Source organism: Culex pipiens, chromosome 1, assembly GCF_016801865.2.
Source record: "Culex pipiens pallens isolate TS chromosome 1, TS_CPP_V2, whole genome shotgun sequence".
Taxonomy (NCBI): Eukaryota; Metazoa; Arthropoda; class Insecta; order Diptera; family Culicidae; genus Culex; species Culex pipiens.
In genome coordinates, this window is record NC_068937.1 from 112,626,931 (window position 1) to 112,652,062 (window position 25,132).

The window sequence follows — 25,132 nt, forward strand, 5'->3', positions numbered from 1 at the left end:
ACTCAGTCGTGCTGATCAATAATTACTACCTGGTGTTCTGTAAGATGAATTATTTTTTATAATTTTATACGATTTTGAGATAATCAATACACGGCGTGTTTTCTAGAACAACCTTATCAGGAAAAAATAGTCATCGCCACTTTCAAATGTGTCTTATAGGAAATTTTCTCAGCTTTCCAATGCTTTTTAAAGCGAAATGTTTCATCGGGAAATTTCTGAGATATCTCTATTTTAAGTTTTTTGGGTTTAAATTCCTTTATTATTTATTGGAAACTTTATACTAACAGTTCAGAAAACTTATCAAATGATGTGTTTCATGAGTCATTTACTCATCAAAATGTTTGCACATTTTGATAAGTAAGACAAGAAACAACTTTGTAGAAGGTTTGAAACCGCTAAATATTTTGAAAATTATGTTTTGTCTAAGTTTTTGAATATATGGGATTTATTCAGAAATTAAAATCTTAAAACAGTGTAAAAATGTATTTTTTACAAGAATTATTTGATAATTACATATTTTTTTGTGCACAAATATCACGTGTCTACTCTGATTTAGCTTGTTCAACCGAAACTTTGGCAGGTTTAGTGATTGTTAATGGTATTATTGAATTTTATTGAATAAATTTGATATTTTCTTAAGCAAACGTTAACCAGGAACATAAATACAAATATGATTTGAAATCGAAAATGTACTACATATTACTGTAGCAAGCTTCAAAAGTCATATTTTCATGAGTATAAAATAAAGATAAAATTTTATAAAATGTTTTCTGTAGAAAATGCTCCTGAAAGTAGCAATAAAACTCGAGTCTTCCAATTCAGAATTCTGAAAACACCGTGACAAACATTTATTTTTGTTTGAACAAAAATTAAATAGTATTTTAACAAAACAAATCTAACAGAAACATTCTTTCCAAACTATTTGAACAAGAATCAAGACATATATATTTTTTTTGGGATGAGATTGAAAATGGGAGTCTTATAAACTTCTAAAATATTGCTAATTCCTTGATCATTTAATACAAAAAAAAAACTGAAACAATCATTTCATACTAATGAAAAGTTTTTCTCCTAAAGCTAGCAACAGTAATTTGCAGTATAATTTCGAGTATAAAACATGTTTTGTATCCATGTAACTAGTTAGTGTTTGATTAAAGAAATATGACATTTGTTCATAAAAATCTTGTAATACCCTATCAATCTCAAACCTGTAGAAATTTCGGTTGTACACGGAGAAAAAACCGTTCCGAAAATCGTGAACAACGTACCACGAAACCGGGAACAACGTGATTTCTACGGTACGAAAACGTACCATGAACAATTTCCATTAACTAATTGCAAATCGTGCACACTTGTTCACGCCGCTAAGCTTCTCCAATTTCATAGGGGATTTAAACTTTTTGGTATCGACGAGCTTTAAGCTTTCATGCAATTTTACAGCGCCATCTGCATATCGTTTCATACTGTGAATGAAGCTTTCAACCTGACATCTAGCGGTGGGTTATGCAAGCTTTTAATTCGGAGCATTTGAAATTCATTGAAACCACAAACATAATGTAAACGAATTGTTTACTTTTATTAAAGAAAACAACAAAACAAAAAGCATCTTTATTCATAAAAATAATGATAACGACATTGCATTTTATAAACTAAGCACTGTAAAATAATCACTGCACTTTAAATATAACTTTAACTCCGCTCTCCGCCTAAAATATCCATGTAGCAACCCAGTTGGCACTTCCGGATAGAAATTGGTAAGGCTGCCGGCGGTTAGCTGCTCTCCGCTGGTGTCGATGTCCTCAAAACAAAAACGTCTAACCTTTGTCACTTGGTTATCGGAATCAGTTCCGGCAGCCTCCTTTTTCAGCGGACCAACCACAACAAGGTGGTTTTCTCCTGTGAGAAAAAAAAACCTTCAGAATCAAAACATCACAAAAAAGATAGAAAAAACTTACCAAAATCGAGATTCGTAACTTGTCCCGGAAAACCCGAGACCAATATTGGCCGATTCTCCGAAAACGGTCCATTTCAGCATTTAAGCGTCCATTGTTTTGTGGTTTGGTTGAGCGTTTTAGCAGAATGCATTACTGTGAATACAAAGAGACGAGTTGTTCCTTTTAATTCCGCTATATATAGCGGAATTAAAAGGAACAACTCGTCTCTTTGTATTCACAGGTATGTTTTATTTATTAATCAACGAAATACATAAGTTAAAAGTGATGAATAGGGTCCTAACAAGCTTTACGTAAATATAGAAAAAACTTATTTTATGAAGCACAGTGACACTTTATATTAACGTTTAAAACTAGGTGGAATTTGAAATTATTTTTAATAAAACCCACGGTCTTTCTTGAGCATCATTTTTGATAGCTTGTTCTATGGGACCACAGTTGATTTTTCGAACCATACACTCAAACCCCGATGGTTTAACACCAACTGTTGTCAAACGAACGGGGTCACTTTTTAGTTTGACACCCCTTTTACACGGAGTTCACTCACACTATCAAACGTTTGTTTGATAGTGTGCGTGAGCGCCGTATGTAGTTTGACAATGTCAATTTTTAATGTGCAACGGCATAAACACGATAAAAAAAACATTTAATTATCACTTTTTTATTTTGAATGCAAAAAATATTTACAAGACAACATTTTACGATGAATCAACTATGGTCCCATGGAACAAGCTGTAAAGAAGAATGCTTTCTGTCAAGAAGGGCCGCGATGCTTTTTTTTAAATTGAATTAAAAACCAATTTTAAATACATTGCCGATCTACATAGGGTCATTGTTCTTAGAAAAATAAGCTTTATCGTTGAGAACAATAATATCACAAATTTATGCTTAATTTTAGGACCCCATTATCGTAGAACATTAGGACCAGATTTGAAACCAGATTGCTGGACTTAATTGGTCCTAAAATAAAGTTTTAGTAGGGTCCTAAAGTGACATGTTATTTTTATGCACAACAATAAAACAATTAAACTGTTTAAATAGCTGATTAATAAATTTCTAATAATTTGTGCGGAATTCAACTTCGCGGCTTTTTTAAAAAGATAGTAAATTACTTGACAGCTCGTTCCAAGTGAACATTAAAAAAGTGATCAGAAATAGTTTTTAAGCGTGTTTTTTACCGTTGTACATAAAAAATTACTTTGGGCTTTAGTACCCTATTAAGATTTTAGGTACTTTTACAACGAACGGAATTTTTTATTTAGTTTACGTTAATGTATCAATATTTTATATTATTTTTAATTAGTACAGAACTGATTCGTTATTTCGAATTTCCCTACTTCGAATGTCCGATAATTCGAACGTTTTCGATAAAAAAGCACTCAAACGTCAAAACCAGTTGCCAAACTCATGTTGCCATTTTAACCCCACTATTCGACGATTTCCGAACACGTGGTTTCAAGCTTTTGACAGCTGTCAGTCGTTCCAATTAGCGAATTCGGATTTGCTAATTCGAATTCAGTTCCATCCGAATTAGCGAATCCGCGTTGTGTTTAAATTAAAATTAAATAATTCAAAATGAGAAAGCTTTTTTTTCTTTAAATGTGGATAGATCAAAACAAACTTGATTGAACACGTCAAAATTCGTTCCACTACGCATGAAAACAAAAGACTGCGTTGCACTAGTGTGAGTGCATGAAATGTTAGAAAGCTCCCTAGGCCAACAACAATCCACAGGTAGGTGGCGTCACAAAACCATGTTATTGAAACAGGAAAGCTTTTTTAGACATTAGATTCAGTTTGCGATTTCATGAACTATGTGCAAGATATCGTGTTTTTTTCTTCATGATATCATAAAAAAGTTCACGATTTCATGAACAGCGAAAGTATGCGATTACATGCACATTTGTTCACGAATTTCAGAACGGTTTTTTCTCCGTGTATCAGCTGATTCCAAGCTGAACCAGAGCAGACCGGTGTTATTTGTACACAACAATTTTGTAATAATCTATTTGTTCTTGTAAAAATAATATTTTAATACGGTTTTATTATTTTATTATTTGAAAAAATCCCACATATTCGAAAATTCGGTTAAAACTTAGTTTTCAAAATGTTTAGCGGTTGTCAACCTTCTACAAAGTTGTTTCTTGTCTTATTTTGCACATTTTGGTCAGTAAAATAGACATGAAACACATCATTTGACAAATTTCCTGGACTGTTATTTAAAAGTTTCCAATAAATGATCAAGGATTTTAAAAGAAAAAACTTAAAATAGAGATATCTCAGAAATTTCCCGATGAAACATTTCGCTCTTAGAAGCATTGGAAAGCTGAGATAATTTCCTATAAGACACTTTTGAAAGTAGTGATGACTATTTTTTCTCCTTAAGGTAACCCAGAAAACACGCCGTGGCAATACCTTGAACAATCAATTGGGTAATTTTGAATGCACCGTTTTTCCTGATCACAGTGTCATTGAACCATATTAAGTAAAATTTGAACTTTTAATATTTATTTGCAAAAAAAAAAAACATTTTTATATTGTTTTCATGTTTTTCCTAATTCTTCATTCCTTCCCACTTAATCAAATTATTTCTTTTATTTGAAGCTGGCTGTAGTAGATGAAATAATTCTCATAGGTTCTAGAATAGTGCCATTCAGCAAAATCCCCAAAATCTGATTTGAAAGATTGATCATATTAAAGCGATTTTTTATATTGTGAGCCAGTTTCATCTGAATAACTGATTTTTTTTTCAATTCTGGTACATTTAATTTCAAAAACAAAACCATATACTTCTGATACATGTGGACAGCACCTGTATCGTCTTCCAAGATTTCGAAATGGTTGATAAACAAAAAAAAGATTATTGTTCGGACGGTGTCGAAATCAACACCACTGAAGTTGATCTTAATCAGATAATAAATCAGATTAATCTTTGTGATTTTCTTACATTTTTCAGTTTTATACTTTTCAGAAATCCTCCTCCTTAATCATGCTTCACGGGAGTTTTATTCATGCTGATTCATAATTTTTAACACGATAATGTATCTTAAACTTTTTCTAACGTGTTACTTACAAGATCAATTGCAATTTCCTGCTAGCACTGCGGGAATTTCATTCTGCCCTGTATTGGCGTGTCGTTCTTGCTCTGTCATGTGGGCTAGCACACAGTTCACCGTATACTATGTTTTTTTCAATTTAAGATTAAACAGCAGTTTCCTACAGTGGTGTACATTCATTTTTTGCCTAATTTGCTAATGATTATTTCGGATGAAATCTTATTTCAATAAATACACAGGTAGCAGTTATTGATCAGCGCGCCCGAGTGCTTCTAGCAGATGCGGCAGATAAAGCAAATACAGGTAATCTCAAATACTTAAAACTATAAAATTCGATATCTCTGGAACGAAACATATTCCTTTCTGTCGATAAGTGATTCTTATGTAAAATCGGACGGGGAATACGATGGTGAGGTCAAATTTAAAAAATAAATAGGGCTGTTTTGAGACACGGCCATTTAAAGTTTTCAGTTGCGCAATACAGGTAAAAAAAATATTTTAATCCAAATTTTGATCACGGAAATGGATTCTACGTTTCCTTCAAAATTGAGTCTAAAACCTACCCCCTAAGATGTGTGGTTCCTGAGTTATCGTCGTTTGAAGATAGAGGTTTCGCTCAAAAATCGCCAAAAAGTCGATTTTTTGGGAGGGTACAAAAATGGAGGGGGTGGTCCGATTTGGATGAAATTCGGGATTTTTTCATGTTTTGATAGTCTCAACAGCTCTGCCAAATTTGAGCAGAATCGGAGATGGTAATTATCAAATTTGCATTTTTTTCTTGCACACTTCAGGTGGAATTACCCATATGCAATTTTTGAAATTTAATTTTGGATTCATATATGAAACGTCTCAATTAAAAAGGACAAAGAGTACTATTTTCGTTTGATAAAATTTCATTTCGCGCCACGGAAACCTAACGTTGCTTTAAATCTCTGTAATCTGGCATGACACTGCTAAAGCGAATATTCCACCGTCTCTATTAGTATTTACCGTTCCCCTCCACCTTAATCCAACCACTAAGCTTCTTCTCGCCATCAACATCAGCTGTTTTTTTGGTGTAAACAAGCCATAAAACATCCGGTACTCAGCGCAAAACGGGCAGCTTCCAATCTCCACGGGGTGTAAGCTCGCACAAATTTTCCACTCACTAGACTGCTTCCCAACGTGATACGAAGAGTACTTCCCAGTCATCAATTTGGCAGCTGTACAGCTTCCCTCGGTTCAGGAAGTCACAGGTCCAGCAACAGTGAACGAGTTCGCGCGCCGCGATGCATCGACAACCGTCCCGTCAAGTGCACTTTCATCAAGGGTTATTTTTCAGTTGAAGGAGAGAGAGCGTCAAATGAGGTGAAATTTCGCAGTGTTGGGCTGAATATTAATTACTGGGAAAGAGGAAAATTCAACCCGGTTTAGTTGGGTGAAAACGGTGCAATTTTAGGAAAGTGCTGCAGAATTACACAGTGTTGAACGATGAAAATGAAGGGTATTCAAAAGCAGCAGAAGCAGCAACAGCATCAGGAACATGGAATAGGTCAGGTTAAACAGCAGGAGCACGTGGTGGATACCGGTAAGAGGTCCAGTGTCATTGAAGCATTGAATTTGGAAAATTGAAATTTGAATCAAGGCTTTGATGGTAGGAAATTTAAATCCATTGGTCTGTAATGGGCTGATGATTAACAGCTGAAGCTTGGCTATGACCTCTCACTTTGTTGTACTGAAAACCTGATTAATTTGATTCCTGACCAACATTTAATCCAATTGAATAAATAATTTAGAGCATGACTAGTTACCACAATTGAAACATCATCCCACGTACTTAAAATCTGGGAAAGGAAAACGATACACTTGTGGTTGTTTATAATTTAGACCATTTTTAAATAAATTCGTATGCGAGCCCTCATTTAGAAAATTTAATGTGAATTGTAACTTGTTATCTCTCACATCTGGTCGTCAATGTGCTTTATTAAAAAGCACAACCGAATCAATTCTAAGTTATTAGTGTTTGTAAACCATTTATTTGATTTTTTATTTGTTAATTAAAATTCAAACTCGTTTTTTCCCCGAAACGACAAAAAAAATGTGTTCTGTTTTAAGGCACATAATAATTGGTTAGGTGGCCTATGTCATGTTAGCACTGGAACGCCCAACGCATGCCCAACTCACACGGACGCCTAAGCCTTCCGAAAAAGTTGAAACGGTAACTTCAACTCGCTGGTTCTCAGGCATAACTCAACCAATCGGGACGAATCTTTCTTCCAGTCATTTGTAAAAATGTCTAACCTAATTTAAACCTAATTTCAACAAATCTGTTTTTTTGTTACCGAAAACATCGTTCCAATTTTTTCAAATATTTTTTTTACTGTAGCAAAAAAGAGTTGGAACAATATTTTTGATCAAAAAAAAAATCAGATTCAATCAAATTGACGAATACCGCACTATGGGCCATCTCCATACAAACAGGCGGCCAAATTATTTTTTTGCTTTTTAAATGTTTTTTCATGCAAATTTGGGTAATTGTATGGTATTGAAATGATATACGTCGATTTTTATGACTTTTCATGTTTTTCAATAGTTGATTGTTTATAATAAATAGTCTTTTCATACATTTGCAAGTGCAACAGAATTGCATATATATTGTATTGCAAGTTTATATTATTAAATTATGGATCATCTAATACATCTCCACTTTAAGAACACCACCCCTTCCTCCTCTTTCTTTCACCCCCCCCCCTCTCCTCCTTCCCTCCAACAAAATTTTGTTAAGCGTAATAAAATCATTTTAAGTCAAATATTTATTATTTACTGCTGTGTGTTTCTTTTTGTGAGTCCATGCCATATAACTTGAGACCTCGCCCCCCCCCCCCCACCCATACGGGCATAAATTGCGAAAATTTAATTGTTAAATCTAATAACAGAAAAAATAATTTTATTCAAAATATTAATTATGAAGTAAAACGATAAAATACAAACCATATTCTTAAAATTCATTTGATTATAGAGTTTGTGACAGCTTCAGGATATGTTAAAGGTACTTTTTATGATGTTTTGTACTAACCAACATAAAACTTAAATGTGGATCAGTTTCATGGATTGATCGCAGAAATTCATCATGCTAAGTCAACATTTTGATGAACACTTTTTTCGGTATCAAACTGAGATTCTCGAGTTTCGCTTGAAAAACTTCGGTACGAATACCTTATTTTGACTAAGGTACTCAATTTTAAATGTAGGCAACAGAAAATTCCAATAAAGTCATTTCGAACTTCTTGAAACCAGGTATTGATTTTTGAAGCGACGATGCCCACGAAGTAGGTAGCAAAGCAAGTGAAATAGACGGGTGCATATGTAGATTGCAGCAAATTTTGATAAAACGTAAATGTTCAAAATGGCATATCTCCGAAAACGCAAAAAATCGCAGGCTGGAAATTTCAGCAATGTTAGATTATAATCCAATCTTTCAAGTGATCTTAGTTTCATGTTTAGCATCGGTAGGCAAAAAAAGTACTCGATTAACAAACACAAAAAAATATGATTTGTCAAAAAAAAGCTCCAGTTATTCGATGAAAACTTCAGTTTTTGGTTTGGAAACAACATTTTATCTATTAATAGTTTCAAAGCATATCTCATTACCTTTCCAACGATGTATATTTGTCCTAATAAAACATTTAAAATGGCTGAGCTATGTTAAAATTAAACAATCAGCCTTTTTTACGAAAAACGCTTGTTTTTTACTCCATTTTTTGACTTTCAGCTTGCGTATCTCCGTAATGAACAAACTTAGAGCTTTGAAAATTTGGATTTTTCTTAGTTAGAATGTTTACTTTCGAGAAAAAAATACCAAAAAATATTTGGAGAAGGTCACTTTTTTGAAACTTGGCCACCCAATGTACCATAGTGTACCGTAAACCGGGTAAAATTGATAACTGGAGTGACACTGGACACTGGAGTGAGATTTTTTGTTTTGCTAGATGAGCAATACGAATTTAATACAACCAGAATGGTATGAAAAAGTCAAGAAGTAGTTTTAACAATATTTTAAATGTTCCAAAAGTTTAGAATTATAAATACACTGAAACCCCGATGGTTAGAAACAAACTGTTTTCAAACAAACGGGGTTACTTTTTAGTTTGACACCCCTTTTACACGGAGTTCACACATAGCATTAAACATTTGTTATGATAACGTGTTTGAGCTCCGTGTAAAAAGTGACAGTCTGTCACTTTTTAGTTTGCCTTGGCTTGGACCTACCAACGGGGTACAAAGGGACCATCCATAAACCTCGTGGACAATTTTAGGGGGAGGGGTGATTCGGTGAATATAAATAATATAAAAAATGAGTATTAGTCTCGATTGCAAGAAAATACTTTTCATAATTTCATATTGTTTTGTTGAATTTAAGATAACTGTGACTCCGAGTTTATCAGAAATTTTGTCCGGTTTTCGTCATTTTTCCATTTTTGCGCGTGGTGCGGCGAAAAATCCAGTTTTTATTTATTTTTTATTTTATCAAATCGTATCTAAGAAAATTGAAAACATAACTTCACAATTTTTTATATGTTATGCAAAATTTTCTGAGGAATCAGGTAAAAATATTTTCAGACTCTTTGGTCCCGAGACCTTCAAACATGCATTTTTTTCATACGACCATTTCAAATGTTAAGCTAAATTTTTAAAACTTTTACTATTTTTCCCAAATAGCCAAACTAATCACCTTTCTTTTGCGTCTAAGACAACTAAAATCGAATTGAATGGCACGGAGATATGATTTTTCGAAAAAGTGGTTTTTGCGAAAATCGACGAAAATCGCCATTTTTGGACCACCCTAACACGGCGTAGGTCACCCTTATGGCCAAACAAAAAAATACGGGTCTGATTATTTTGGCCAAGAAACCTCCCGAAAAAATTTTGAAATTTTGAGCCCGATCGGAGAACTTTTTTTGAATCATGCTGTTTTCGTGGGGAATTGCAGTATTATTAAGTCTACAGAAACGTATTTAATGCATGAGTGCGACAGAATTCTGCCGAAAACAGAACAACTCTTTTTCTCTGCTGAATTAACCGTCATTTTTGGCCGAGGATTTGGTAAAATAACTCAAGTAATACAATTTCGTATTTTTTGTGCCGAGCGATAAGCTGTTCGGAAATTGGCTATAGTTTGGCGGAAAATTCGTAGCTTTTTCTTTGAATAAATTTAAATGCAACATTTAGGGGGAGAGGGGGTAATATGCACCCCCTAATGGAAAACAGTGATTTCTCAACCATTACAGCATTACTGTGGAAGAATTTTGTTCAATGTTCTAAAACAACTATAATTCTTCATCATCCATGTAATTTTGCCCCGACCACGCTTTTTGCAGAAAATTTAATTAAAAATGCATTTTTCGATGTTTTTGGACTCATCTATCTACAGAATAATGAAGATTATGACAAAAACTATATACCTCAACACTTACAATATTAATAAATGCTTTTTATATTGTCAAAAAATCATAATGAATGTTCAATGAAAATTAGATGAAAACACAACATTTTAAAGTTTTGCAAATAACTTGAGCTGTTTCTATACTGCGATGCTAAAATTTTTCCAGCATGGTTGAGCAATGTTAAGCTTCCAATTTCTATTACTTTTTCCCCGGAAAATTCTACCAAATACCGAGAAAAGCAGGGGGTGCATTTTGCCCCGGGGGTGCATATTACCCCCTCTCCCCCTATTTTAATTTGTAGGAAGTTATTTTTTCTTTGTATGACCATTTTTAACGTATACAGAGTGAAAACAATGCTGTAATTAATTATTTCAATAAGCATCCACGCTTGAACCTTTTTTTCATTTTTTCCTGGAAACGTTATCATGCGATACGGCGAAATAATGCAACGGCCGTTTCATTGCGCGTTGATCCGCCGAGATGGAAGCCGTGATAAATCCAGTGCGCAAATTAATGACGGCCTGAGCTTTAGCTTCGCTATGGTGGCAACGGAAGCTGCTCATGAAAGTGGATGCCACAGAAAAAAAAGAAAGAATTGGCTTGCGTTGCGGAAAACCGGATGTCGGCACCGTTTGACGAAACTCAATACTTTCGCACGGAAAGTCGGATGAGACAAATTTTTATCAAACAAGAAGAAACTGTTAGGAAATTAAGAATTTTCATTTTAATTCTACTTTAAAATTGAATTTCCGTGCAGAACGCGAAACAACTCATTTGCATCGTTGGTGCTCAAGCTTGGTAGCAAACTTTGGTTAAGCTTTTGAACTAGTTTCATTAGCAACTTATTATGCTTTTTGTCGGTTCGGAATCGCAGGTCTCTTTCAAGTGGTTCTGCGTCGGAGAAAGAATGCATAACGTTATAGCGAAACTTTCAAAACTAATTATGAAAATATGGTTTTATCTTGATGATTCGTAGCATTAGCACCAACTTAAACCGATTGTAGATTAAGGATGGTGCACTCGAATAGATACAAAGTTGTGCATTCTTATCGTATAGATCTTAATTCTCCTTAATTTTCGTCCACACTCAGGACCTGCTGACTTTGAAACCGCGATTGCGGCCACCGGTTATGGAAAGTTCAATTACCTGCTTCTGCTGGTGGCCATGCCCTGCTGTATCGGAACGGTCTTTGAGACGACCACGATGTCGTACGTGCTGCCCAGTGCCGAGTGTGACCTGCGGCTGTCCCTGGTAGACAAGGGCACCCTGAATGCGGTCACCTACGGGGGTAAGTTTGGATGATTGCATCAATCTGGTGGGAACGAAGTGTAAAGGGAATCGATTTAGTTTTCTTTCGGAAATCAATTTTGATTGATATCTGTACAGTGGCGTCTCATTTAAGTGTGTATTTTTTTGCAAGTTTTTCTTTTCCTTGGACGCTGGCCATTGGAAAACCTTCAAACATAAAATCATCAGAAATCATCAGAATCACTCGATCATCATCGATTCGTTTGCTCTTGGTTACATTTCATGCCCTAAACGCGGTTTTTGCCTTCCTCACGTTACTGAGGAAAGGCTATAAAATCACTCGAAAAATGAACTTCTCAATCAGACCTCCTAGACCCACCTTCATGTATACCTATCGACTCAGAATCAAATTCTGAGCAAATGTCTGTGTGTGTGGTGGGATGTTGATCAAAAAAATGTCACTCGATTATCTCGACATTGGCTGAACCGATTTTGTCCGTTATGGCGTCATTCGATCCGTCTTGGAGTCCCATAAGTTTCTATTAAAAATTATGTAGTTTAGTTAATCACTTCAAAAGTTATGCTAAAAAAACGATTTTAACAATAGTCCGGAAGATTGTAAAAAGGGTGATCAAAAGTTATAAGCACTTAAGTGTTATTTACGCAATTTTGCATTTTGGATAGCACCCGTTAAATGTGAGGAAGGCGCCAACCACCTAAGGGTGGATTAAGTAAAGTTTTTTTTTATTAAAACTTTGTGCACCAAGATAATTTTGTTTGAAATTTATCCAGATCTTGAAGCTATGAAAAATGCACAGTGCAACTAACGTCATGATTCGAGTTCCCGGACGCTTCGAAACCCGGACACCTCATCTTGTTTTATCAATTATTTGTATATAAGTTCGCATTATAAATGTCAAAACTGTGTTATTTGATGAATTCTAACAGCAACTTTCATTTAAAGTTTGTTTGAACGCTGTAGTTAATGCCAAAACAATTAAATAAAATAAAATTATAAGTTTATCAAAAATGCGAAACATTTCACTTGAAATATTTCATAGGCGTTCGAAGCACCGGGAAGGCAAAGCAGAAATTTATGTTTATGATTTTCTTAAATTCTAGCCATTTTTTATATAAACTATCAACTGTTTTGATGTTAACAGCTTATTTGAGACCTAAAGAATGCCATTCACTAACATTTCAGTCCAAATTTGTGCGATTCATAAGCAAAATCGAGTGTCCGGAATTCGAAGCAAAAGTGTCCGGATTTCGAATCAGCTTTTAACAGTGTCCGGGATTCGAAGCACATCAAGTCATTTTAATTTTCAAATTCTGATGAAAAATTGTTAGAAAAGACATATTTTGCATGCATTTTCTTAAAATTGACTGTTAATACTACATCCTGAGTATATTTCTACATTTCCAACTTATTACATGATTTTTTGCCAGCTATAACAAAAATAATATGGTACTAAGTGTCCGGATTTCGAATCATGACGTTATACCTTTCATTTAAAGACGCATCACTCCCGTTTCTCTCGTGGGTCAACGCATTCCCAGGGCCATCAACGCCAAGTCGCTAGCTCAACTAGCGCTAGGTTGCGCTAGTTGAGCTAGCGAGCAAAGAAATAACAAACTCACAGCAGTGCATGCTGCTATCTCGCCGCCAGCATGGCAAAGCATTAGCTACATTTCTTTTCCTCTCCGTTCACTTCTTTCGCTATCAGCAGCATATCAGAAGAGGACGGCACGCCATCACACCCCACGCCAGAGCAGATGGTTTTGACGACCTAGATTGCTCGTACCCATGAATAGCTCTAGCGGCCATCATCAACCTCCTTAACACATATCGTCCACCCATCGTCGAGGTCAGTTTTTCACTCTAATAATGGTGCACAACTGCAGGCCATAAACCACTGCAAATTGCTGCAGTTGAATTTATGAATTGCTCAGCTTGGAGAATGACGTTTAATTAAATAGTGGTTTCAACTTTAATCTGCTGAATTTCCCAAAGAAACTTTCCATTCGCTCTTAATCCGATTGCACAAGTTCCAAGAACCGACCGCTTAAATTTATGCAACCGCTGAACAAACAGAGCGTTCCTCAAAAACGTTCTTCAGTTTTCACCATTTCCTCTTCTGTATCTTTCCCTCCCGCAGGAATGATCACTTCGGCCTTCCTCTGGGGCTTCCTGTCGGACACGTACGGCCGGAAGCGGCTGCTGGTGTACGGTTTCCTGCTGGATGCCACCTTCAACGTGCTGTGCGCCACCAGCCAGTCCGTGGTGGCCATCATGATTTTCAAATTTATGGGTGGATTTATGTGAGTATTTTCCCCTAGTGGGCTTCTTGCCGAATGAGCTTCAATATGCTTCCGCGTCAGTTTGAGGCTTGGCTTTGGTGAGGGTGTGACAAATTGAGGTGCCAATTTGGAACAAAATCGATCATTTTTTTTTTGCGAAATGTTGTGCCGTTTTATTGGTAAGGACCATATTGATTTTGATCCCGAATTGGGCTCAATTGGAGCTGGCCATTGAACTTCGAATCCTGTAAATATTGTTTGATAATTACGATTGTGACGGCATTTAAGCCTTTAATACGAATATTTCTTAAAGTGAGTGGCTTGTGGGCCATACAAACTTTGAAGATAAAAATCAGGCCTGTTTCTGGAATTTGAGCCTGTGTGTTCATTTTTTTATACCTACAGCGTTGTTGATTTGATTTATTGTTTTCAAACATTAACAAATTAACAAAACTGGTTTACAACTCATAGGCTGAGCTCAAAATGTTCCTTTAAGGTTTTCCGAAAATGCATTTCTGGAGTTTTTTTTTTGAAAAGGACCAATAAACCAAATTTCCAGTTTTTGCTTTTTGGGTGTTTTTCAATACCCTTGACTCAAGGCGGTTTCAAAAACACCCAAAAAGCAAAAACTGGAAATTTGGTTTATTGGTCCTTTTTAAAAAAAACTCCAGATTTTGGTGATTTCGCGCCAAGAGGCACATCACTCGAAATTGACTTTCTCTGATCAAATTAAAATTTGGTGGAGCATGTTTCCATGAATTCTAATGCAATGGCGCATTACAAATGTTAATAAATGGCAAGAAGAGTGCTAGGCGTCATCTAACCACGGTTACGACACGACTGTCATCCAAATACAAAGCGAGTGAAGTCAAAATCGAACCAATATCGAACCAAGTTTTTAGCACGTGGCATTTGAAAAGGTCGTATGCGCATCGGACATAAATTACATAAATGATAACTTTTTTCAGTTTTGTTTTCTTTAGAAAGATTTATGTTTAATCTCAAATTTGATCTAGGGGAACAGCATATAATTCCATCGAGAAACTAATGCTGGCATATCAGCACTTTGGTGTTCAGTTACAGCTAGAAAAAGCATTTTAGGCAGAAATTTAGTTAGTATTCTGAAAGCGTAATTCATTTTAATACAACGGACAGGAAATATCAAACAAATTTTATTTTGTTTCAAGGAAACTGCAGCTATTCAGTTTTTAGTTCAGTTCAGTGTGTTGTGTTGTCTTTCTTGAATGGCCAAGTAGAACTTTTTTTTCTTGATCTAATAAATGTTAAATGTAAAAAAATAACGTAATGCTTGTAACTATCTCGCATATATATGCAAAAAATTAAATACCGAGGTAGAAACTAACAAAAAACATAATAATTTGAAAAAAAATAAGGTATTTATTTCATACGACCTTTTCAAAAACCATACGTAAACAATATTGACAGCGCCTCTGGTGGGGACTTCAGGAAACTGCATGCCAGTCAGATCCCTGCATATAACCTAAGGCACTCTCCAGGATCCCTTATAAAATAAAATTTGGTGGTGCTATTGATACTATCAAAACATGTAAGAATCTTGAATTTCAGCAAATTGGACCATCTCTTCTTTTTGGCACCAAATTTTTGCAATTTACGTCATGGACATTTTCAAAAAACCTCTATTTTCAGTTTGTTGCATTTTTAAGTTCAAAGGTTATGTCGCCCCTCCCTTCAAATATAGTCCAAAAATCAGGGACATAAAAATATTTTTTCAAAAAAATTCTAAATTTTAATGAAAATAGAAGTCAAATCATCTGAAAACAATCTTAAATGCATTTTTCTGCATTGATAATCATAATTAACATGTTTGGGCTGGAATAAAAACATTTTGAATTTTTATGGAATTCCAAAGCATCGAAAAAACAGGCAAAAAGGTTTTCTTCACTCTTGGTTTTGATTTATGGTTCTGAATTCAGAGTCCAGAAATAGTAAAATTAAAACATTATCACGATATGTATTATGCATTTACAAACAACACAAAGAAAACCATTTTTTGTTTGATACATTCTGGATCAAGATTTGAACGTTTTTCTAAAACAAACATAGCCGCCAAATGGCCGACCGGTCATGGTGCCTTTTAAAGCCATAGCATAATGAATGAATGAAGTAATAAACAAACAAGTTGCTTCGTTAACAAGTCAGTGCTCGAAAAGGATTTCTGAGAAGAATCAAATTGTCAAGTCTGTTATTGTTGTGATCAATTTAATTCGAAGAAAACAAGCAATTTGTGCGAATCATAAACAAAGTGTGCAAAACAGAACCCCGAAATTCACCTGGAATCGATCCCAGCGATTAATAAAGAAAGACATCTCCTCCAAAAGTCGTACTTTGTGTAAACTACAGTTGAGAAGTTATCACCAAAAATGGGCTTTTCCGATTTGAGATTAGCTAATCCGACCGAAAGAACACTTCAATAGCAAAAAGTGACAGCCCACATACGAAGTAGAATCTTCCTCAGATTGTCCAAGCGTCCAAGTCAGATGTGTGTTGAATTATTGCCAGTTTATTCGAAACTGAAACTGGAAAATCGCTGCCCTTTGGCATATTCAGTGACGTACTGAATCAATGGTCGTTGAATCAATATTGACAAGCTTTACCTAAATAGTGAGGAAGAATTTCACTGATCTCTTCAATGGGTTTGGTGACTCACCCACCGCTAGTTGTTGTAGTGGGAGGAGCGTCATGTGTGTGTGGTAATTAATTACCGAGTATCTGTTGCTCCCAGAGGGAGCAGGGGGTTCTGGGTGTCACCGAAAAATCGGTGACTAGGTGACCGAGCGGGATTCGATCCCTGATCGTCTGCTTGAAAGGCAGATCGCTCAATCATTTGACTAAGTACCCGGGGTTTTGGTGATTTGGGGAAGGCAAAATAAAAGCGAAAGCGTTATAGGAAAATGTCTAAAAGTATAAAACTAACTAATTATAACTTTACACAGAAAAAAAATGATGGTAATATTCATCAGGAAATGGTGACAGATTTTGTGGCTTAAAAAAATCATGAATTTTACCCCAGAAAATGATGAATTTTTATCAGTTTTAGATGAATGTTCATCAGGTTCACATTTTTACACATTTTTTTATGGAATATTACTCAAAAAAAGAGGTAACGAATATCCCTTCTAAGCCATTTTTTGAAATCTATAAATTGCAAAGGAAAGCAGAAAGCTCATATTTTAAGAGATTTAGAGATTTTTTAAAAATATTTATTGTATCAATGTGTAGGACAAAATACATTTCCAGCCATTTTTCTAACTAAAATTTTCTTCTTTTGATGTCAATTTAAAAATGTTATATATTTTGTTTTGTCCAAAATTATGCTTTGATTTACTTTGTTGCGAAAAATGAAGGAGAAAATTACTCAGAAATCAAAACAGTAAGTCAATTTTAAATTAGGGGAAGAGGGGGTAGAATGCACCCCTTAAGGGAAAACTGTAACTACGATGCTCAATTTTTTCCAGCATGGTTTTGCAATGTAAAGTTTCTAATTTCTATGTTTTTGTCCCCTGAAAATTCTTCACAATCGCGAGAAAAGCTGAAGGTTCATTTTGCCTCAGGGGTGCATATTATCCCCTCTTCCCCTAATTCTTTATTTATACAAGTACACCCAGAACTGGACATCGGCATACGAGAGGATAAAGAGCACGATTCGGTAGTAAAATGGTACTGTGTGCGGACTGAGATGATAAATCCCGAAATTACCGAGAGCACTTTACTCATGGGTTCATCTCCAAAAAAAAAGTTTATCTATCAAAAAAAGTACCGGTACCGAGGACTCGAACCTTGCTCGAACCCAAGACCTTCGGCATATTGAACCGTGCCTTTGCCGTATGGTCCACCATGGTTCGATGACTAAGTGGCGGTCATTTGTCCATATAAGCCACTCAATAGGATGAACTGTTCCAATAAACGAATGAACACGCGAGAGGACTATACTCTCGCAAAATAGCACTTTCCTCACGTTTCTTTTCGTGAGGACTATCTCCTCGTTCTTTAACTTTGGGTGTAGTTCAAGAGTGTGTAGTTCTTATAATTGATTAATGCAAATTGAAGCACTAAAACTAATGAAACAAGAAAAATATAGTAACAGTTAAACCCTATTTTGAAGGTTTAACCCTAATTGATCTACAGTATAACTTCAGGAATCGGCCATCAAAAAATCAAATATAATAATCTAAATTTCTTTTGATTCACACTTTCAAACCTCATTACTAAAAAAACAATTGACTATTTTACTCGAAGCACTTGTTCGCCACTGCCTCAACCCGGAAACGTCCCTTTGCCTTCTGTTTTGCATTCTAATTGAAGAAACCAGCTCGCGACGGTTGAAGTGGTGATATGCACATCCGTCATTCACACAGAGCTATTTTCCGCGGTCTGCTGATGGAAATGAACTGCACTAGAGCGGTGGACGAATCTGAGTCGTTGCACAAGTGTAGGGTATTAGAGCCAAATTTGGACTATAACAACGAAATGTTAAAAGTTCAATTGATTATATCTCGCTTAATTTTTCAAAAGGTCCTACGTACATAGGAAAGCCATGGCGCTTTAATTGTTTTAGAAAAGTAATCTAGATAATATATAATGTGCCCAATTGCCTTGTCCCAAAACTCTTTCCCAAATGCATCGCATTTTCACCACTCACACACGCTACAACTTTTCCATTTGCACAGCATTTGCGGCCCGTTCGCGGTTCTGATGGCGTATCTGTCCGAGTTCCACAGCCTGCAGCACCGGTCCCGGGTCATGATGACGGTCGGGATCTTCTACAGCATCGCGAACGTGCTGCTGCCCTCGCTGGCCTGGGCCATTATTCCGCAGGCCGGTTGGGACTTTACGCTGCTCGACGGCAAGCTGGGTGAGTCGCCAAGGGAATATAGTGCTTTCATGTTGAATTAGTCTCCGGACGAGGCCCGGAATTGTGGTGCCAACTCTGTCGGAATGCCAGATAGCGTGACTTCCGGGGGAAGCTACTCTCAAACAAGTACTTTACTTACAGTTACTTGACTCCCAAAGGACCATTGTGTTTTTGCCTACTAGATTCATCTAGCAGACTTTATGTAGGTATCGCTGTGAACGGAGTTAAACAATGCATTTTAAATTACGTGTTAGATTTACACGTAAGCAAATCATCCAGCCATCAACTTAATTTCATCATTCATCCTGCCACTGCTCATTGAGATAAATTAAGACGGAGAGCCAATGACTCTATTTATTATGGAAAGCCATTTCGGTCAAGTGCATGTTACACCGAATTTGGTGAGAGAGCTAAGCGAATTTCAAATTGAAAATACCTACCAATTTCGTGAATGAATACTCTTCTTGAGGTTTGGTTGCCAGGCAATAAAACGGCTATGCACCCTTCTTCAGTAATAAATCACCCAACTTTTTTTATGAGCTGAGTGGAAAGTAAATCTTTCTCAGTTTTCCTAAGGGGAACACCCTTGAAGAGTATTGAGGCAACCAATTACTAAACGGATAAAGTGGCAATTTTTACCCAACTTATGTTAATATTTTTAACCGTTGTCGTGATAAGGTCCAGCTTGTGATGATACAGTACCTTTTCTTTACTAAGTATTCGAATCCAGAAGGGAAAGGATCACCAATTGTGTTGGTCCGAGCTGGGATTTGAACCCCGATCTACTGCTTACGAGGCGAGAGCATTACCAATAGGCTAAGTGACTCGGTCATCAAATTTTTACCGAACGGAAAAAAAAATAGGTACAAAATTGTTTTTTTTTAATAAAAAAAATAATTTTCAATTGTTCAGAAACTGAAATATCAATCTTCAATCTTATGAAACAAAATATTGCCACGTGTGGCTTTGTTAAGTTTCGAGGAAAACACCCTTCAGTGTTAGACTTAACCAAGCAAAAACAATAGAGCCTTTAATAAGAGTTCTCATCCTTAAAGAACAAAGTACTACTACGAACGGATAATAAAAGCTCTGGCTGGACCACCCTTAATGATCGTCATCTCCGCCAGAAAGGACCAATAAATTTCATTTATGGCACCTGCATATCATCCCACACAATCCATTCTCTGGGTCGTCAACGGTACCAGATTTCCGCGCCGAAAATTGGAGGAAGTACCAAGCTCGCAATAAAACCATTGAAACAGGCCCCCAGTAGAACCCTTGGTGCCAGCCACACAAAAGAAGAGAGGGCATAAAATTGCATCCACTCGATTTCCTTCACTTGGTTTCACTCGGCAACCTCGACGATTTGATGGCTGTCATGACAACCGCCCATGTTATTCATTGCAGGAAATTAGTGAGGGAAACAAAATTTAAATTGCAACTCATAGTTGAAAACTGGATGCCTAAAACATTAAAATTATATCTATTATGAAAACAAATCAGGACTTTTTTTAAAAGTTCAATAAAACTAATTTTGATTTTTTTGTTGCTTTTTAATGTGCTTTTGAAACCGCGTTATGTTTATTTTTAATTTCATTGAATGTTTTTACTTTTTTGTCAAATGTATAATTTAGTCGTTTATTCAACAATGTAAAGCGACCTTGTCGAGCTAATTTGTCGCACGTTTTTTTTTTTTTGAAATTAAATATGTCTTTATTGAACATTCTAATAATAATTACATTTCTTTTACATGATAAGTGGTATGGCCTAATGCTCTTCATCTTTGTTGTATTTTTCGTTTTATTATTAACTTATCACATTTATTTATTTGCTTCAAATTGTTTTACATTATTGCATTGAATTGAATACATTTGGGTAAAAAAGAAAAAAAATCACTGTAACAACTAATCCTAACTTAAAACTAAAAAAAAAAATCCATTGAAATATTCAAAATCACTAGAACGAGTAAACTACGAACTGTATTTTAAGATGAAACAAGTAAGAACTCTTGGAGCATTCTTACTTGTTTCTGGCGAGTTTTGCAGCCACGCAGAGTTGTTGACATCTCGATGAAAATGTTCAGAAGTTCTTGTGGTGAAAACAGGTCACTACTGCCTTCACCCGTTGATGTTGGTTGGTTTTCCCTCGGTTGCTGACTGAAGCCTGGAGGTGTTGTATGCTCTGCAATTCTTTGCCGCTGATTCAACGGCAATGGCTGCAGATTTGGAACCACTCGAGTAGATCCTGCTCCTGGTGACGCCAAAGCAGGAAAACCCACGTCCGTGTATGCTGGTGGTGTTTTGCGACGATTTGGTTGGTGCCTCGTCGTCGCTTGCTGCCGAATTTTTACAAACTCAGCACGTTTTGGGCAGCTTCGATTCTTGGTAGAATGGTCGCCGCCGCAATTGAAGCATTTCGCTTCGATTTTCTCGTTGATTGTTTCGCAAGCTTGTGTATTGTGCTCACCTCCGCAGGTTGCACAACGACTCTTGATGAAACAGTTCCTTCCACCATGTCCAAACTGCAAGCAGTTCGAACATTGCGTCACGTCACGTTGCACTGGACGATAACGTTCCCAAGTCACGATGATGTTGAAAATTGCCCGAACTGCTTTCAGCTCAGAGGCTCGTCATCTTGAAGACTTCGATCACGTTCAACTTAAGAGTTTTGAGCTCTTCTTTCAGCACACTCACATCCATGTCGTACAGGCCTCGGAGGATCTGTTTCATGGGGCGTTTACCTGGGTCGTCATGGCTGTAGTATTCAATCTTTGTGTTGTTCAGGAAATCCCGAACGTAGTTGTAATCCTTTCTGGTAGGTAGCAGAATTTTGAGTCCATCAGCACACAAGCGAATGGAAGCTCGTAAAGCACCAGATTTGATAAACCCGGTCAGCCACTTTCGCACCGAATCCGATGACGATGTTTTCACAAAAATGGGTGGCAAATTTTCCCGTCGTTCAAATTCATCCTTCTCGCTCACGTCCACAGGGAGGGTAGCGAACTGGTTTCCAGACAATTTTTGAGCGTCCTTGCTCAAACTGCCTGGCTTTGCATGTAGCGCTTCGGCATTCTTTAGCTTCTTCGAATCTGCCGAACCTGTTGGTGAGGACCGCCTCTTTTTCTTGCCCTGAGGCATTTTTGCACTTTTTAAGCACTTTTCAGGAGCTAAAATCCAGGAGTACCTCACTGAATGATGGTCCACAAAGGAATCATTTGTCGCACGTCGTTTTTGACGTTGCGAGAAAAACGCGTTTTTATGTTTAAACTCGAATAACAATAAAATAAAGCACGCAATGCAAACAATAACAAACACACGTTTTGCTTGGTTGACCATGAGGGTGACAATAACAAAAATCGACCTCAGTGATACCTCTTGAAATGATTTCTTAGACATAAATAAGTAACTGTAAGTAACTTTTCACACAAAACATTGCTTAATCCACCTTTAGGTGGTTGGTGCCTTCCTCACATTCATTTAGTGAATATCTTCATTCAGAATTGCATCATTCCCCCATAACATGTTTAACAAATTAAGCTCCATTACTCATTTCTTTTGATAGGGTTTTCAGATCTTCAATCTTTTTGGCTCATCGGTAAGATTTTTTGATAACCTATCCAACGATAGTTCGTATGATAGATCCGGACAACGTTTTCATCAAATTATCTGAGATCCAGCCTCTGATAAGTGTTATATTTACACTTAAGTGCTCATAACTTTTGATAGGGTTGTCATATCTTCAATGTTTTGGACGCATTGGAAAGGTATTTTGATTACCCATCTATCGATGGGTCGCAAGACAGAGCCGAACATAATTTTAATCGGAATATCTGAGATCCAGCCTGTGAAATGTGTATAAATATCACATAAGTGCTAATAACTTCTGATAAGGTTATCAGATTTTCCATGTTTTAGGCTCATTTGAAGGGCCTTTTAAATACCTTTCTAAAAATGTATAACATGACGGATTTTCATACAAAAACCACTCTTTTTACAATCTTCCGGGCTTTTGTTAAAATCGTTTTTTAGCATAACTTTTGAAGTACTTTACAAAACTTCATAATATTAACACTTATAAGATCCCAAGACGGATCGAATGAGGCCAAAACGGTCCAAATCGGTTCAGCCAGTCCAGAGTTAATCGAGTGCATATTTTTCGGTGCACGGACTCACATCCAGACACACGCACAGACATTTGTTCAGAATTTGATTCTGAGTCGATAGGTATACGTGAAGGTGGGTCTACTTGGTCGAATATAGAAGTTCATTTTTCGAGTGATTTTATAGCCTTTCCTCAGTTAGGTGAGGAAGGCAAAACGTTTTCTTTAAATCGCTAAAAACTCGCTTAAATCACTGAATCACGTCACCTTTTGGAGGAATTTTGAAATGCTTGCTCTTCCTCATACATTTTTTTTTAATTTCCTCATACAAACTCCTACGAGAAAATGTGACCCTTATACCTTAATCGATTTGGCTCAAAATTTGCACAGTTACCTACTTATTTTTACCTAAAGAATCGAATCGGGAGGTATCTTATAAGATTTTCCCAATTATTCATTTTTCCTTGTCACCCTTTTGATAGTTCTGTGCATTGTGTCGAAGCTTAGTTAATTTTTTGCCGGAATTCCAAGTTATAATTACAAATGTTTACGGTAGTCAACCATGTACCGGTATTTTAAATTTCTTTCGTATGAAGAGTGACAACAATCTACAGAGTTTTCCGGTTTGCGGTTTTCGGTCCGGTGCGTCAAGATAGCTTGACAATGACGAAAAAAAAAACTTGAAAATAATGAAATTATCAAATAAAATTTAAACCAACGAAACAACCAGTTTCCTCTCTATACGAAAATCAACAAGCAATTCAGACACTGCTCCTAACTCTCTCAAAAAAAAAAAAAATAAAATTAATAAAAAAAAAAATAAAATAAAATAAAGGTTGCATGACCCAAAGGTGAAGTGGCTGCCCATTTTATTGAAACATTTTGGTGCATTTCTGTTGGGCCTCCCTTCTGGGGGAAAGGGCCGGGTTGAGTCGGAAAAAGGTCCCGAACAAAAAAGAAAGCTGCAATGCATCAGCTCAGTTTGAGGAGAACAAAAAATAGGGGTTTAAAATTGAAGCAGAGGCCATTTTATTTGATGCAATTTGAGAAATTTTCCGGCTGAAAAAATTGGGGTAAAATCGTTTAATTAAGGTTTTATTTCAACAGGGTATTAGTTTGAGGCTTCCACATAACGATGGCGTGCTTAAATAAATTATTTCTAAACGAGATTCATTTTTTTTTTCAAAATGCTCTTTTTTATTTTTCCAGCAATCCACTCGTGGCAAATCTTTTTGGCCGTTTGCTGTCTGCCCAGTCTGCTCAGTGGAGCCTGCTGCATGTTCTTTCCGGAGAGTCCCAAGTTCCTGATGGCCAAGGGTCGCAACGACCAGGCCATGGCCGTCTTCCGGACGCTGTATGCACTCAACACAGGGCGCTCCCGTGGGGATTATCCGGTAAGGTGGATTCGTTTTTTTAGTTCAATATTTGTATTGACCCCGATGTACTGGCCATCAACAGATCAAAGAGATAGTGGACGAAACCGCGATCAGTAGTGATGAAACTATTCAAAAGGACCGTAAGGAGGTGCCCCAAAAAGCACCAACAATTTCCGGATTGCGCAGCTTCCAGGAACAGATGAAGTCCATGTTTGGCAAAACTCATTTGAAGAATTCTTTGATGGCGTACAGCATTCAGTTTGGAATTTTGTTTGGGTAAGCATCTGGTAGTCGTTTTTCAGTGAATGCCGCATGATATTTTTTTACAGTGAAGAAACGAAAAATGGTAGAGGCAGACATTGTTTGTAATTTTGCTAAAGGGGTTACATACATGTAAATCGGCAAAAATGTCATAGGTCGGTTGGAGCACACAATTAAACTTTTTTCAAAATCTGTTTTCAGGGCATTAAAATATACATTTTCATCTACTAACAAAACAAATTTTAAGACATTTGGTTGTATCATTGCCGAGATATAGCTATTTGAAGTTAGCAGTTTCAGAAAACGGGCGCCACGATATCTCAACATTGCTTCGACCAAATCGGCTCAAAATTTTGGTGAAGACTCGTTAAACCGGTCCCGTGTGCATGACGATTTTCAAAAAGTTTATTAAAAAAAAAGATAAAAATAGTTTTCTGTTTTTCATATAAAAAATCGCCAGTTTTTGATTTTTGTATTTTTCGAAAATTTAAAATTTTAAAATCGGGCTTCGTCATGCACAC

General features: G+C 36.4%; 1 protein-coding gene across 3 annotated transcripts in view; it reads left to right on the forward strand.

Moving 5' to 3' along the window:
• Positions 1 to 6,135: 6,135 nt before the first annotated feature.
• Positions 6,136 to 25,132, forward strand: part of LOC120432526 (synaptic vesicle glycoprotein 2B-like) — a 96,814-nt gene continuing 77,817 nt past the window's right edge. For 2 of the 3 annotated variants that reach the window (XR_008212558.1, XM_052710649.1), the window contains exons 1-6: positions 6,136 to 6,575; positions 11,523 to 11,720; positions 13,840 to 14,002; positions 18,691 to 18,875; positions 24,184 to 24,368; positions 24,433 to 24,626. Coding sequence is in view for 2 of the 3 variants with exons in the window: in XM_052710649.1 (XP_052566609.1) it covers positions 6,479 to 6,575; positions 11,523 to 11,720; positions 13,840 to 14,002; positions 18,691 to 18,875; positions 24,184 to 24,368; positions 24,433 to 24,626 (1,022 nt within the window). In the remaining variant the exon portion in view is untranslated. The remainder of the gene's footprint in view (positions 6,576 to 11,522; positions 11,721 to 13,839; positions 14,003 to 18,690; positions 18,876 to 24,183; positions 24,369 to 24,432; positions 24,627 to 25,132) is intronic. The other variant, XM_039597743.2, reaches the window with a different exon arrangement.